Genomic DNA, 17,366 nt, shown 5'->3' with positions numbered 1-17,366 from the left:
GTCTATCTAAACTAGGATGGCTCAAAAGACACTCAGAGTCAGAAACAGCACATGAACAGCTTCACTTGTCCTTGTTTAGATTATGGACTCATATTTATTGTTCAATAAGGGGTTAAAAGGTTTTTATTGACTTTTGCCAGAGGAGTAACACTAGTTATAAGCTTTTCAGGTCTAAAAGTTGTTCTGTTATCAAGTGACTTTGTCCTATTTTCATTAGAAAATGTCTTTTTATACTTAATATGAGCCACATTCACCTGACCAGTCTGGAAAAATGTCTTGTTTCCAGTTATTATAAGAAAAAAAAGAGGTCTGAATTAATTGTAACAAGTTTAAAAAAATCTGCCAATGGGACAAGAGAAAAGTACAGAAGAGGACTAGGGCCACTGGAAAAAAAAATAAAGAATATATGCTTGAAACTATAGTGTCTTAATACAAGTAACTTTCTATGGTAGAGGAAAGGGGCCACAAAAAAGAGGCCATTGTTTTTAATCCCTATTTTTTTCTGAGAGAAAAAAAGTCAAAGTCTGGCTTTTTTTTCTCAAAAAAGTAGTAAAAAAAAAAAGACAATTTTTTTTTCAGTGGCCACTATCTTTTCCATAGAAAAGTTACTTAAATTCAGTATAAAATGCCTTTTATACTTGATATGAGCCACATTCACTTGACCAGTCTGGAAAAATGTCTTGTTTTCAGTTAAGAGAAACAAGAAAAAAATACAGAAGAGGACTGGGGCCACTGGAAAAAAAATTGAAGAAAATTTGCCTTAAACTACACTGTCTCAATACATGTCACTTTTCTATGGAAGAGGAAAGGGGCTACCGTAGACAAAAAAAAAAGAAAAAGAAAAAATCAATTTTTTTTAATTCCTATTTTTTCTAAGAAAAAGTCGAAATTCTAATTTTATTTTTTCTTTTGTTTTCAGAAAAATAGTAATAAAAGAAATTGGATTTTTTTTTTCTGTGGCCCTTTTTCTTCTTCCATATAAAAGTTACTTATATAAAAACATTAATATAGTTTCAAGCAAATTTTCTAGCAAAATTTCTTGTTACTTTTTATTTGTCACAAGCAATTCAGACCTTTTTTTTTATCTTTCAATAACTGGAAACAAGACATTTTTCTGGACTGATAAGTTGAATCTAGCTCATATCAAGTGTAATAAAACAATTTTTACTTAAAATAAAACAAAAACACTTGATAAGATTTTAGACTTGGGAGTGTATTACTGATAAATTAAACACATATTTTTACTTCATTGATTAAACATTAATAACGTGTATCTAATCTTCACAACATTTATTAAGAGTGCCTTATTGAACTGAATACTTTCTCCATGCATTACAAAGTATCCTCTGCTTGACTCTAAACTGCAAACAGTCACACACGGCCCATTAGTAGAGCCAGGTGATAAACACATATATATAAGAGTTCCTTTTATTAAAGTCATAGCTGCCTGTCTATGAATCACTTTGATTTCCAGATGACAGAGTGCAACTCTCATTACACCTCCACTAAATCTCATGTGATCGCTGCAACTTCATCCAGATAAAACCACTGTTGTTGCTTAAATTCACAACTATCAAACTTTGGAGACTGATGTTGTTTTAGAATACATATTACTTAGAAAACAGCTTCTAATACATCATTACATGCACTTTTTTTTACTTTGTTGACATTCTTTATCAATTAGAAAGGTCCCGTCCTTCCAAATCCATGTGGATACTTTCAATTTACTGAAACACTGAGGAAGAAATGACAAAAGGACAGATAGGAAAGAAAGACAAAACTAACAGAACTCAGCAAACAGAACAACCACGGATTGCAATTGCTCTTTGACAAAAACGTAAATACATATTGCACATAAAAGTTAAAAAACAAAAATCCATCTCATAGTCTTTAGCAGATACAGACTAACTTCTGCCGTTGATATTTACTAAATAGAACAAGTGCTGTGTCTATCACTTTCAATAGAAAATATGCTCCAGCACAGCAGCCCCCTGCCTCCGCTCTGCACACACACCCCCAGATACTGTGCTCAGGATGGCCGGGAGGTACAGCCAGCCATCCCATAATATGTCAGAAAAGATGATTGATATAAAACTGCTCTTTGTGGTGAGTGAAGCACAAGAGCGCTACCACCATCACAGAAAGATAATTATTGATTTTTGTACTGTGGCGTCCATGTGGCGTCCATGTGGCGTCCATGTGGCTCAGAGGAAAAGTCAGCCGGAGGGAGTCAAACAGCACCGCGGGACACGCTCGCTGCTCGAGAGACGCACAATAAAACCAAAGAGGGACACAGAGGGCACACTCAGCCAGCTGAGAGCTTCCACATCAGGAGATGCTTTTACAGTCGTGTTGCTGTTTCCTCCTGCTACACACACAAAAAACACCTCCTCTTCCTCTCCCTGCTGAACAGGCCCTGCACGGTTACTGTACAACACACAGGGCATTTTATTTCCTCTGTTAGACTCTAAAAAAATAGCTACGAAAATAAAATGATGGCAGACAAGAAGCCATTACTGAAGAGAGGACGTTTCATTGTATCTGTTTGCTCAGCAGCTCGCCGTGGCTTTCTTTTCCTTACGGTAGAAGAGTCGCCTCCAAACAAAAATACATCTCTGGGCCGCCGTACACGTCTGCGTCGGCTGTCGACTTCATAAAGAGTTCTAACTCAAGGCAGCTGTATACGGTAGGTTAGGTAGTGCTCCAGCTTACTGAATGAACTAACTATAAAAAGCTTTGATTGTTTCTTAACGGTGAAACTACGCCCCCTATGTGCAAGGATAATACTGAGTTTTAATTGATGTTGTTTGTTCTGTTGTAATATAATTATAATAATAACAATTGATATTATTTTTACAAAATACTATGCACAATATACATGAAGCATTTTGTGACTAAATTATTAAATGCTTTAATAATAATTGGCACGTTTGTCACTGCTAACAGAGATATCACAGTGCACTGTGAGCTATCGCTACATTAAATACTTGAACAGTTACTGGAAGTCCGTCTAACTGTCTGTCCAGCCAAACTACCCGTTCACTATATAAACTCACTTTGTAGACATGTAGGTCAAGATTACTTTAGATTTACGTCCATTGTAAAATACTAGTAAGCAGATATTTGATCGTTTTCCGTTAATCTGTGGAGGAGGAACAGTAGCTGTGGTCTTTGTGCATGCTCTGATGGCGTCTGCTGCTCACGAAGCAGGCAGACAGGATGTGTGACGTGAAATCAAATAAAGGAGCAACAGGAGAAGTGTTTCTACTGAATATTCCTCCTCGGTTGAGGGTGTAAAGAAAATACGCTATAGGAGGCACAGGATGCGGTCCGGCTTTTCAGACCCAGACCAGCGCTGCACAGTGCTCCCCTCTCATCAGCCCAGAGCCTCGGGGTGAAATCAGAGTTCAGAGACGCCCCGTGAGTCTCACACCACCGTGCTGATGCCGCTGTGCTTGGGCTTGGTGCTGCTGGGCGCCTGGGAGGGTGCTGGCGGCGGGCCGTGGTGGTGGGCGCCGTGAGCAGCGTGGGAGGAGTGTGCCGGGTGGCTCCCGTGACTGTGCTGTGCGTGAGGCGGGTAGGGCTGCTGCTGGCCGTGAGGAGGAGGAGGAGGGAGGTACTGGTGAGGAGGGTGCTGCAAGTGGGCGGGTGGGTGGTAGTGGTGGTGGTGGTGGTAAGGCGGGGGGTTCTGGGCGATGTGGCAGAACTGGGCGTGGTGGGGGTGCATGGGGCCCGGAGCATCTGTCTCCACACGGGCTGTGTGGTGCAGGTTGGCAGGGTGGGGGGTGTGGGAGATGAGGGTGGGGTGTAAGGGCTGGGGGGTTGGGCTGGGGGACTTGACCCGCCTTGTGCCAAACAGAGATCCGAGCAGGGACGAAGAGTTGGGCAGGGACTGGCCGCTGTGGCGGGACGGGCAGTCTCGGCTGGAGGGGGTTCTCCGCCGCATGTGGGGACTGCTAATGATGGAGCCCTGGAAGACAGAGAGGACGGTCAGATCAACGCAGCAAGACGACGAGAAGAGCTCACAATGCTCCACATGAGCAGCCTGTACCACCTTCTTCCTGAATCATCCACCTGTTCTGGTTCAGGAAGCAGCTGATCTTTCTATGATGAGGCTTACACTGCCCTATGGCTGGCTCAGGTCACCTTGGACCGAGGACTCAATAAAAGCTCATCTCCCTCTGTAACACGTTCAGATACCTGAGAGGCATGTTAATAACTTCACATATGTGTCTATCTCAACCATCCAGGGTCAGGTGTTCACAGCAGGTTGATATGTATTGATAGGGATGGAACGGTTCATAAAAAAAATCCAAACCGTTTGGTCTTTCCCATTCGGCTCGGGTGCGCGTGCTTCGTGTTTTTCTTTTTTCTTTATTTTCTTGAAGTATGTAGCTCTGATCATATGCACGCGCAACTAGAGGTCAAGAAAGTGTATGTGTTGTTTACATGACGAGTGGAGAAGACAGAGATAGAGAGTGTACCTGTGGCATCCTGCTGTCTGGGAGCTCTTTATGCCCCGTTTACACTACAAAGTTTCATATGAAAATGCTAAAACGCAGAAAAAAAAAATCTGGATTCACACGGAAACGCAGATCTCCACCAAAGTAGAGTTGAGCTGATCATCTGGTATATTGGTGAATACTAAGAGCAAAAGTGGAGCAACAGACGTGCAATTTGTATAAAGACAGTCAGCAGATTCGGCAGATTGAGCAGCAAAAACACGGTGGCTCGCAACGAACGTAACAATAGTACTGTTGTACTGTTGTATGCGCTCACACGAAGCTGAGTGTGATGTCAGCGTTTCCACTGAGAATGCCGGCTTACTGTTTACACAGCAACGGTGATGGCAGCGTTTCAGAAAAGTCCCACTCTGGAGGCCATTTTCAAAAGTTTGCATTTTAGGTCGACTGAAACGCCGTTTCTGTGTAAACCGAGGCTGAAACGTGACAAAAATTTTGCGTTTCACCCTAAAACTGTTGTCGTATAAACAGCCCCTCAGATTCAGTGTAAGCTCTGATGACGGCGGTAAGAAAGTGGATAGAACCGCGACTGGGTGGTCCCAACTTAGAGACTTTTCACTATATTTAATGACTTTTCAGACCCCTCTGACGAGTTTTTTTATGAAATGTAAAAGACTTTATTTATCCCAAAGGGAAATTCAGGAATATAGACAAATATACACCCTTAACCGAGGAATTATAGATGAAGAACGGTCACTTCTGCCAGTCCCCAGCCCAGGTAAAGGAGGAGGGTTGATATTAAGACATAAAAAAACAAGAACGGACAGAGGAAAGTTATTTTGTAGTTCTCAACAAATTTATGATGTTGTGTTTTACCTGCATTCTGTCTCTTTCACCTTATTTCTCTCTCCTACAGAGTCCATGACAATTGCATGCAAATGGATTATTGTACAAATGAAACACCAGTGTCATTTAGTGGCTTTTAGTGACTTCTGGGACAGACCATAGTGATTTTCTTTACTGAGGAGCTGGCATGTTGAAACTAGCAATGTCTTATTTAGCTTTAATGATGTTTGAAATGGGAAACAGCCTCAATCTTTCAGGTTTTTCATGACAGAATGTATAAAAAATAATCTGTTAATAGTGGATTAAGGGGATATATGGTAATCTGGGGTGTTTAAAACAACAACAATGTGCACCCAACCAAACCGAAAACCGTGACTACAAAACTCTGATAAGAACCGAACCGTGGATTTTGTGAACCGTTCCATCCCTATTTATTGATAAATGTGGAGACAACTGTTGGTTTGATCTGACACCACAAATAATGCAGAAAATTGTATATTCTGCTGTGAATTGATATTTTGTTAGGATAAAATAACATTTGTAGATGGATAAAAAGATCCCAGCGCTGGTGTTGAGACAGATTCTCCACAGCTGCATCGACTCTAACAGCTTCAGCTGATCTCCACTGACTGCCTTTGTTGCCTTCCTGAAAAGCTTCTCCATTTCCTTTTCCGGTCCACTGCCTCTCTTTGTCCATCCCTCCAAACATCTCATGGTCGACTCTCTCTGATTGTTTGTGGGCTCAGTTTGCTCAGCTCATCCGAGCCTCTTGTATCTGTCAGGAGCAGACAAACTTCTTCTGACTCTCAGGACTGCCCCTTTCCTTCTCTCCTTCTCTTCGTCTGTCCGTCTCTAGTACTGCTGATGCCGATGTGAGTTCCTGTCACTGCCTCGTCCTGTTTCTAAAGTTACACTTCCCCCATTGACTTTCAAGTGCCCACACTCCTCTGCTTTTGTAGAGAAGTCTGAGGTCACAGCCTGTTTACAGAATAAACATTTGTTTGCAGAAGTATGTAACAGGTAAAAGATTCAGGTTCATTTCATGCATCATGAGTTATCTGACGTCACATATGCAAAATGTCTAAAAACACTCAAAACAGATGATTTTGTAAATACAGCATGCCTTTCAAAGCCAAGCACAACATGCAAACAACATTTAACCCCCCAGCCCCTTCATAAATGAAAGGTGATATTATGTATTCAGTTTTTTTTCAAATACTACAAACTAACTCTAATGCTTATTGAGCTGAGCCTAAATAAACTTTACTTCTAAGATGTTTATCTGCTTGATACTTAAAAAAAACTTCAGCCTTTTCCATAAGGTGTTGGAGGAGTTTTTTGATTTTCCATGTTGACTCACACAGAGATACCTTAAGCCTTTTCTTTCAGCTGTGTCTGTCTGTATGATTTCCAGAAACACTTTAACTCTTGTTGAAAATGTGATGAAACCCTCTGTCTTCTGAATGTGCAATAACTTTTTTGCATTACTGGTGCAATCTTGACAGTGGTGCTATTGTTCTGTAAATCTTTTTTGCTTCTGTTATGTCATCAATCTGTGCACATTTTGATTAGGCACATATTTATTACTGCTAAATTCTTTTGTACACATTTTTTTCTAGTTACACTTATGATATTCTATCTCTATGCAGGGTGTCCAGAAAGTCTCTTTATGGATAAAAATACAAAGGCAATTGATGAGATATTTTAATCAGATTTGTGCTAAGTACTCAGTAGTTATCAAAGTTTTTAATAGCTTTATGCTTGTGTATTTCAGGTTTCCTGTTGATAAAAGAGGTTCTGTTAAATGAACCACTAAAAAATGGTTACTCCTGAAGAAAAGGCACAATTGTGTCATGATTTACTGAAACAAAATTGGAGTTTCAGATAGAGCCCGACCAATAAATCGGTTGGGCCGATTAATCAGGCCGATTATGCCTGTCACAGATTAATCGGCATCGGCCAAAATGTAGCCGATTATAAAAATTGTAAGACTATAGAATGACGTTTTAACATCGTGTAAGTTGCTTTTTTGTGAGATAAACAGAGTTAAATGGTACTGTTATTTCACACGTCCACCATTATCTAATGGAAGACTATAATACAGTGTTTTAACGTAGTTTAAGTTGCTCATTGTGTGTTTACATTTTTAATTTTTTTTTATGCTTATTGTGTTTAAAGTTTGACTTATTTATTAAAGGTGGTTACAGTTTGACTTCTTTATTTGTTATTGTGTTTACAGCTTGTTCTTATTTATCATTGGTTTAAACTACAGTTCTTATGTTGACAGTTTTATAATCTAAGTTCCTTGTTTTAACTTTATGGTGTTCTGTCTCTGACTTGAATCATATGGGTATTATAACAATTTGTGATTATATACAGTATATATCCCGTGTATATAAATGAATTTATTATATATATCAGCTGATATATAGGATATCGGCCGATATATTGGATATCGGCTGATATATTAGATATCGGCTTTTTTTTTGCCCCCAGTGTAGGTATCGGCATCGGCCCCAAAAATCCCATATCGGTCGGGCTCTGGTTTCAAACTTAGCAGAACTACAAATCTAAGTATGGAAGAGATCTACCGTCACATTCATAAATTCATGCATGGCTCAAGAAATTTATGGAGACAGTGTTGGAGAAAGGGAGGAGTGGACGACCAGGAACTCGGAGGAAAATATCGATTATGTAAGAAAAGCCTTTCAGCATTCTCTTAAAAATTTAGTTTTCCTGTTAAATTAGTTAAAAAATCAATTTCTACTCCTCATTTTGTAACATTTTACACATTTTTTCTGTTCATTTGTTTTTGTGATTTTATTTTATTTTTTACTGTAAAGAGACTTTTTGAACACCCTGTATATTCTTATTGTATTTTCGTTTATGCCATACGCTGCCTGTCTGCTACTGTGATTCTGTAAATTTCCCTGTTGTGGGAGGAATAAAGGATGATTTTTATCATTTTCTGATAAACATTATGGATCCTGTAACTGGTTGTTAAAGGTATTAAAGATCCTAGAGTGACACACTTCTTTCAACGAATGCATTTTCAGCAGTCACCCACTAGACACAAAAGTATTACTTGTAACTTTGCCTGTTCTCCGCTACTGTAGAAACTTTATGATGCAACATGGAATGAATACATTGCACATCTGCTAAAACAATTTCCTTTTAAATAAAGTTTTTTTTTTCTTTAACATCATATTCCCTCTTAAAAATTACCACAACAAGTAAAATATAAATGTAAACCTGCGACATGTTCAAATTCACTAAACTTTAAAGTTCTAGGTACCAGAAGAAGAGGTGCACAAAAGGTTTTAAAAAAGATTGAGTATCCTTTTTCTAGTCTTTTTATGAACCCAGAAAAAACACTTCTAAGGAAGAGATCGAGCTATTTCAGCTCGTTTGTACAAATGGTTTGATTTCCTGGCCTGAGACTGTGTTCACTAATAGTCTCACTTCTCTGGCTCCAAGCGTAGCTTCTTCTGCATCAGCACATTTCTAGCTTGATGTGATAAAAAAGAAAAGGAAAGGAAAGGAACTTGTAAAGTTTTTGGATCAGAGTAAGGAAGTGGTGTGAGTCTGTCATTTCAAACTGTGTGAGGAGCATGCAGAGGCTGGAACTGACCAAACACAGCCAGCTTCACTTAAAGAGAGCGAAAAAAGACTTCAGGACATGTGAGTGTAACGTCGAGACAGAGCAGCCCAGATGTGAGTCAGGTGTACTGTTTTATGAGTCATGCTTTGTACATCGAGGGTTTCCATGTGTCAGCCACAGCACGTCATTCTCTTCAAGCCATGAGCGCATGCACAGTGACCTATGAGCTCACAACAGGACACCACCAAACAGAGTAAAACTCAGACTACGAAGAAACAAAAGACAGAGACTAGTTTGTCAGAATGTACAACATACAGTCAGAGGACAGCCCAGCATCAGGTGCATCCTACTTACTTCCATATTGCTGTCTAGTGATCCTGCACTGCTGCGTCTCCCACGCTTGCCTGCCCAGAACATGTGACATGACAGATTAGACCAGCTGACACACGTTAACGGAGCATTTTCCTGTTGTAGAGCGGGATGAGGAGCTGGTGCTATGCTAAGGTGACTAAGTGGCATATGTCTACACAGCAGAAGCAGTCTGTCGGTACAGCGGAGGGAAAAAAGCACTCACTCCTACAATCTACAACATTTCTTTATCAGTCTACATCGACTACTGGAGCAACATCTCAAGAAGACCTTCACATTGATAAAACACGCAGTCTTGCTTCATTAAAGGAGCTGTGAGGAGTTTCTGTGATCTTGAAAAAGTCTCTCTTCTAGATGTTACAGGTTATTTTGAAATGCCACTGCTTAGTTTCCTGATCAGGTTTAGCAGTACCAGATTGATTTCTGGCACCTCACCAGCTGAAAAAGTTTAGTAGTGGGAAGAGAGATCTGTGATTTTCTCGGCGGAAAACGATTAATTTCTCAGTGATGGTGGACACTGGAGCCCAAAGGCCTTTCCACACTGAGTTTGTTGTGTTTGTTTGCATTTTTAAGGTCCGAGGCCTGAGCCCGGGCGCCTTTGGCCAGGGCACTATTGTATTTTGGATCTGCAATCCGAAAAAAACATCACGCAGAGACGCCTTGCACACTAAATGTGATGCGTTTAGTTGTCCATTAATTGCAGAAATTCACAGTATGAGAAAAATGGAATCATCAAGCAGTTGATCCTGAGCAGCGGTTGTCAGTATGTTTAAGGTATGCGCACACACACATAGTTTTTATTGCCCAAAATTACAGAAAATGTGTCAGGGAATGTGAAAATGTGATGTTACAGGTAACATACGGTGTCCCTGAATAGTCAAACTACCCTTGGAAACATGCTTGGTCTACGTGAAAAAATGCAGAATTTTAGCCTGTCCGAAAAAAATTAATGAGATTGATATAAGCACGAGATCAAATTTCTTTTTTTTTAATGTGTGACTATTTCGGACAAAAATAAAACAGACTCAGTGTATAAAGACCCTGATTGTCATTTCTGTGATAGATCATGAGCTAAAGGCTAACACAGGAGCTAATCTGTTTGTGATAATGTTCAATCCTACCCACATGCAGCAGTTATTCTGCAGTGGTCTGTTCAAACCTGAGAGTAGGGATGGGTACCGTATTAGGTCCTTAAATGGGTATGGACCAAATTCTGTCAAAAGTACCGGGTATCGATACACAAAAAATCAAAAGGTACCATGTTAAGGTACCTACATACACCCTTATATAAATGTGAAGATTAAAAAATGATATTTACTATATTTGTATTTATTTATTTACATAAACACAAAAAAGTACCAAAAATTGGTACTGTTGAGTACCGATACCGATTGCTAGGTACTGTGCATTGGTACTGTATCGTTCCAAATGTAAAAGGTTCCCATCCCAACTTGAGAGTCTATCAATAAAATGAAGAGTGAGGTTACATTAGCTCTGCTTGGTGGATGACTGGCAGGACATAACCAGGATTTACCAACATTAAACATTACAGACACGTCTCAGAGCCCTGGCCTGCCAGTAGCGCTAAATATAGCCGGCTACTAAACTACGGTACCAACTGACAAAGTTTGCGTGTTGTCACAGTGAAAAGTCTTGAACATAGAAAATTGTTTCAATGCGTTCATTTCCAAAACAAACACACGCCTTGTTAAAAGTCACATCTTTACGACAGTGTGCATGAGACTCTGGGCCAAAAGGTGGCGCTGTAGTCCGATGAAAACAGATCCTCCTCACAGCACGTTTAACACATGCATGCTATTTTTGGAACACAAAGTGTCACCATCCAGAAACTCTAGTTCCTATATTTCTGGTTTCTTAATCTGAGCCAAAGCAAGACCTGGTCAAAACAACCCTTATGACATCACTGGGATACCTTCCAGGTTTTACTCAACTCCTTAAAGCTCCCTAAAACCAAAATACATCATACAACTCCTTTCAAAGGCTGAACCGTGCTCACCATGACTGCTGCACCGACCTCATCTAAACTTACTGTGCGTTCAGAGAGGATAGGGAGCTCTGTTAATTCTGTTTGACTCACTTTTACACAAATTTAATTTTACTGAGTGATGCACAAACATCCCTTAAAGGAATTAAAGGCCTCTAAAATCCAGTTTGGGCTCGGCCTGTGAAGACTTCCACTAAAATGTGTTTTGCCTCATTCAAAAAGCATCAAAAGCACGCAGCTCGATTCAGTATCCGTCATCATTTTATGAGTTTGAACCTTTTGTTGAGGTCACCGAGTGTTCGTGCAGAGGCTATTCTGAACACCCTGTCAGATTCAGCCTCACTACATTAATTCCTCTTACCACTAAGACGCTCAAATTGATCACACTGACCTACATTGCCTGCCTCCTCCCTCGCCTCTAACACAGGATTATTAGTTGATAGTCTCTAGTAAATTACACCTGCGCCCATTAGTAAATACACCCATCTCTCTCTGCTCGCTTCAGCGGCTTTATGGCTCAGGAGGTTTATTCACTGAGACACTCAGCGTGCTCAAAAGCCAACGAGTACGATGACCTCAACTTTTCTAAGTTTCCAAATCAATAAACTTTCTAAAGTATCACTCCAGGATCCAGCTGGGGAATCAACACTTTGTTTATCTAGCACAGGGATGAGGAATGAGACTACCTGGGACGTTAAGTTACCTGCGTCTGAGAGGTCACGTAAGGAGCTGCTGAGGGCGCTCCTCTTCAAACCTTCACCGATGGCGTAACTGTCATCCAGGCTTCCTCGACTCAGGTTGCCATTGCCCGTATCTTTCTTCAGCCCTGAACTCTGGGACATGCTCGGCCGTACGACCCCCTTCTGTTTTTCCAGCTCGGCTGAGAAGAAGACAGATCAACAAGGTTACCCATGAACCCAATCTTCACCTTTTTTCTGTTTATTTCGTCCGATGCAGGAGGAAAGTCTGGTGAAAAGATGAAATAAAGACATGAACTTGACTCGTGCTCTTACATTCTATCCTGTACTTCTCCATCTCTTGGACTTCAGCGATAGATTCTCGCAAATCGTCAGTGAACTTTTTGCGGTCCTGAGGATTGGGTGCGTTGAAGTTGATGAGAACTTTGATGTCTGCTCCAGGGATGGCAGACGTCAGACGGACTCCATTGGGGTAATCTGGAGCACAAAGACAGGACCTTTGATATATCACATCATATCACAGATATATTAGGGATGTTTCGACACTTTGATGACCACAAAGGGGACAGTGGACCTGAGATGAAATGCTTGTGAGATCTCTGAACTCTGTGAGACTTCTCTACATTTTAAGGCTTTGAGGCTTTAAGTGTCTGTGACAGGTTCACTTCACCCTGTGATTCACCTCGTGAAGACGATCAACCAGTAGGGGTGAATCTTTTTAATCCATTTCCTGTTCTTATAACTTTTTAAATGACCCGTCTCACATGGAGTTATTCACTCAATCTGTGGCTCCTACAGTCCACATGCTAATGTGTCTTGGAGTCCAGGGACTGTATGCAAGTCCAGTCATTACACAAACAGGACCATTAGTCTTTAGGTACTATTATGAAATGCCCCCCTTGGCTGTAATGTTAGCTGCATGCACGACTGCAAATAATCAGCCAGTTAACTAACTGCACCATGAACGTCAGACAGGTGCAGAACGCTATATGTCTGGAGAACTTCCTGAAAAACTACTGACCAACAATCTCACAGTGTTCATGCATACTTCCCATAAACAGCGATAAAAATGGAAAATGTTGTGCCTCCTAAATGTAACTTTGCTGCTGCCAATCGATCCCTAGATATCCATTCTCTTTGCACATTTCTTCTTAGGGTCCATTTATGCTCATCAATAAATCTGGATCCAGATCCGGACGGGGCTTCTTGTTCCTGCTCTGCATTCATTACGTCAGTATTCCTACACTTTTGCACAAAACTTACGGATACGGGCCAAATGGAGCAGTACTACCAAAAACCATTGGGCAGTGTTGCTGTCACTACCCAATACATAGCTTTGGAGGGTGGGCAAGAGGGTCACACCAACAGTAACATTAACTTAATTATGCTAAATATTAACCTCTTTTCCCATCATAAAATGCTCTTACTTATATATTCAATTAGCTGTTACATGTAACCAGAGGATATTAAATTGTGGAATTGTGGTGAAGGTCAAACAGGAAAATACTCCTATGTAAGCAATAAACAGTAAAAACACAAACAAACCAAAACAATCATAGCATTCGCGACCATACGGAAATGATCCACGCCTTTCTTAACAAAAGCGGCACAGTTGTATTGCGTGTGCGGCGTAAGTTATGTTTTCATCTTTATTCTAATCTATGATAAACCTCACGTGGGCCAGACCGAGATGCCCAAAGGGCCAGATGTGGCCCACGGGCCTTATTTTGCCCATGTCTGCTCTAGAGAGACATGAAGAAGAAATAACAATGGCAAAACTTTCAGGATGTACATAACGGTCTTACTGACCACCACCTCATACACCACTGCCTCCTTATTTTTGGTCTTTTACGCAAGAGCTACATTAGCAATACCTCCTCCACAGTTGCCATGTTTATTTTTGAGTTGTTATAAACTTTTGACTCCAGGCTGCCCCCTCCTGGTGGATGTATTGGTTAACAGCAATTACAACATAAAATACGTATGGAAGAATGTGATTAGTGACAATAAAATTGTTTGAAAAGGACGTTTACATTTTTGTACGTAAGGGAGGATAAAGGGGCCTTCAAACAGTACAGTACAAGCACAACATCCGCCATCTTTAAAACAGGCTAACAGGTGCAGTAATCACTTAATGCTCTGTTGGGGCGTTAACCTGGCTCATGCATACGGGTTATGGTTTTTTTATTTGTTGTTGTGGCACGGCTGGGACAAACAGTCTGTTTCCATAATAAATGGCTGGACATTCATACAGGCCCTGAACCTCACATTGACCCTGAAGTTAAATCTATAGGTGTGTGTGCTTATATTATATCACACTCAAAGCAATTTGCGTAATTCGAAAGCCAAAAAAATAACCCATCTTTAAGAATTTGTGCAATTCTCCATAAAAGGGAAAGAAATCATTCTGACTCGGAGCAGAGCCATTTCAAACAGCCATGAACACTTAAAGAGTGATCTTCAACAAGCCAGCCTGAAGTACATTGATTCCTATAGGAAGAAATCAAACAAAAGTCTCAAGGGCACTCACACTGGTTTTCAAAGAGCAGCACTTGCATCCCATAGAGAGAGAAGGACTGACGAAAGCTGTACGTCACCGAGTTCTTCTTCTTTTGGAAAATCTTAGTAACCTGTGAAAAGAGACCAGCATTCATTGTGGTTGAGACGGTTTTTCTTTTTCTTTCTCAGGAGTGTGCTCTCAACGTGCTGGAAGAGTTAACATTTGCCGTACCACGAGCAGGTCATTAAAGAGGAAGATCTCTCTCTGGTGCAGGCCCAGCTTCTGGGGTTTGTTGGGGTCGGGCACTTCAAAGAGTCTGCAGTAACACACCAGTCTGCGATGAGGGAGGGACAGCACCTGCACACACCACACAGCACAGTTTGGAGTTAGTATGTTGTCATGAAGTAGGTTTTAGTATTTAAAGAAAAATCGTCTTTGTGTACAGTGGGGAAAATAAGGATTAAACGCATCAACTTTTTCCCCATTACATTTATTTCCAAAGATGCAATTCAAACAAAATTTCTATCAGACATTGGTACTACCTCAAATAATTCTGGGCTGTATACATTTTAGCAAGGAAATGCACCATACCACCTGAAATCTGTCAGTAATTATTACTTGAATTTCCAATTAGTGCAAACCAACATCAGCTGGGCTAGAGCAAATTGATGGTCCTATAAAAAGGGTTGTTTTTTCACCAAGCAGTTAAATAAGACACACCTCATGATGGGTAAAGGCAAAGAGCTCTCTGAAGACATTCACAACCTGATTGTTGCTCAGCATCAGAATGGACCTGGTTACAGACTTATATCAAAGCACCTGAATATCCCAGTCAGCACCATTGGGGCCATTATTCACAAGTGGAAGAAGCACCACCTTACCATCAACAGGCCACACACAGGAACTCCTTGAAAGATTTCTGACCAGGGATTCAGAAAGATAGTCAGGAGAGCAGTCAACGAGCCAAGAAAGCCTTGGAGGCCGCAGGTACAATTGTTACAGAGAAAACAATAGGCAATGCACTCCACCACCATGGCCTCTAAGGACGCTCAGCCCGCAAGACTCCATTCCTCAAGAAAAAGCATGTTGAAGCTTGTTTAAAGTTTACTAAACAGCATCTTGACAAGCCTGTAGAATACTGGGAGAATGTTGTCTGTTCAGATGAGATCAAAATTGAACTTTTGGGCTGTCATACTACATACCATGTTTGGAGGAGAAATGGCACTGCACATCAGCCAAAAAACACTACACCCACAGTGAAGTTTGGAGGTGGAAGCATCATGGCATGGGGTTGTTTCTCATCTCATGGTGTTGGCAAACTTCATATAATTGACGGAGCAATGAATGGAGCCATGTATGGGGAAATTCTTAACATGAATCTGCTGCCATCCACCAGGATGATGAAGATGAGACGTGGCTGGACCTTCCAGCAGGACAACGATCCAAAGCACACGGCAAAGTAGACTCTCAAATGGTTCCAAAAAAAGAAAGCTTGTTTGAATTGCATCTTTTGAAATAAATGTGATGAGAAAAAAGTTGACACTTTCAAACTTATTTTCCCCACTGTAAATACTTCGTTCAGCTGCTGATGTACGAAAGAGAAACACTTACACAGCCGAGACCATGGTGTAAAGAGCCAATCTATGGAGAAAGAGATAAGAATGACATGTTTTAGTCTAGACATAAATCAAACTAGCGCTTATTTAAAAAGAAATACATTCAGTGAAATGTTCAAATTGAGATATTAGAAAAGTTTGAAATGGAAAACTTGTTTTATGGATCAAAGAGCAAACGTCTGTGTTCCTGGTTTGTGCCACTCTCATCATCATTTAATCTTCATGCTCCCTTGAACTCTTGTAAATTCCTGACTTCAGAGTGAGGTTAGTTTGATGAAAAGGGAATCAGTGGACCAAAGGAAAGGGTTGAGATTCAAGTAAACACCATCAAGATCATCGGGTGTGAGTCTGTTTATCTCATTTATTACAGGAAGGCTTGTCAGACGGCACATTTCTTGGCTGACACTCGGGGAAAAAGACATATTACAGTCATTCAGCGTGAAGGTCCCCGGCCCTGAAGAATTGATGTGTCATGCGGTGAGGAAAGTGGGTTCAGGTTAGGAACGCTCTTTCAGATCTGTTCATTTCTAGAGGACACTGGCTACGAATGAGGCAGGGCTCCGTGCCGCAGCTCAGAGGTACACGGGGTAATTTGGTCCTGCATGCTCCTGCTAGATTCAGCCGCTGAATGGAGAGGAAGATAAAAGTGGTCACACTCTGAGCGCAGCTGCCCAAGGGCAAACGAAAAAACGTACCGGCTTTTTTCCAACAATGAGTTTTTCCACTTTCTGAACCTGGGACACATGGTCTTCATTAGTCTTGAGCTCCCGCTTGCGAATCCTCTCGTATATCCCTACCAACATCTCTCTGGGTATGTCCTCCCCATCATCCACTCCTGGCAGAGGATGAGAGGAAAAAAAAGAGAGGAAAAGAGAAGGATTAATGATTAATTCACAGATTTGCAAGGAGCAGATGAACCCCTGAGTTTGCTTACATATTGCTGTGCAGTTCATATTTCTTTGAGCACAGACAGAAATACCCTTCAGAAGTCTCAGGGGACAAATATTATTTCTCCACTCAATACTGTACTTTAATTACCGACACTCCAATAGGCAGAGAAATGAGTTTGCCATGCCGCAAAGCCTCTGCTAATACCCTCAAAATCTGTTGAGGGCAACTAAAAAGTGCTTTGCCTCGACAGCAGAGCTTTCTTGGCCATGACCAACAAAAAAAGAATAAATACCCTATTGACACAGCAATTAATCAAGGCAAAATGCATGCACAAAACTCAATTTGAGCCGAGTATTTATCCTCCGAGCTGCACAGTA

The 17,366-nt window shown here is 40.9% G+C and overlaps 1 protein-coding gene across 5 annotated transcripts in view; it reads right to left on the bottom strand.

The window, feature by feature from the left end:
- Window positions 1–1,132: 1,132 nt before the first annotated feature.
- The window catches only part of iqsec1b (IQ motif and Sec7 domain ArfGEF 1b), a 363,229-nt gene continuing 346,995 nt past the window's right edge, over window positions 1,133–17,366 (bottom strand). For 2 of the 5 annotated variants that reach the window (XM_074664297.1, XM_074664380.1), the window contains 8 exons: window positions 16,794–16,933; window positions 16,094–16,123; window positions 14,714–14,839; window positions 14,513–14,612; window positions 12,298–12,459; window positions 11,988–12,164; window positions 9,265–9,314; window positions 1,133–3,970 (listed from right to left, as the gene is read on the bottom strand). In XM_074664297.1, the coding sequence (XP_074520398.1) occupies window positions 3,428–3,970; window positions 9,265–9,314; window positions 11,988–12,164; window positions 12,298–12,459; window positions 14,513–14,612; window positions 14,714–14,839; window positions 16,094–16,123; window positions 16,794–16,933 (1,328 nt within the window). In that variant the 3' untranslated portion in view covers window positions 1,133–3,427. The remainder of the gene's footprint in view (window positions 3,971–9,264; window positions 9,315–11,987; window positions 12,165–12,297; window positions 12,460–14,512; window positions 14,613–14,713; window positions 14,840–16,093; window positions 16,124–16,793; window positions 16,934–17,366) is intronic. The other 3 variants (XM_074664466.1, XM_074664546.1, XM_074664623.1) reach the window with 2 other exon arrangements.

Source organism: Halichoeres trimaculatus, unplaced genomic scaffold (assembly GCF_033239565.1).
Source record: "Halichoeres trimaculatus isolate MK-OKI-2021-1 unplaced genomic scaffold, fHalTri1.1 fHalTri1_scaffold_1, whole genome shotgun sequence".
NCBI classification, from domain to species: domain Eukaryota; kingdom Metazoa; phylum Chordata; class Actinopteri; order Labriformes; family Labridae; genus Halichoeres; species Halichoeres trimaculatus.
Note: the sequence above shows the minus strand (reverse complement) of the source record. Positions and strands in the feature narration are given on the sequence as shown.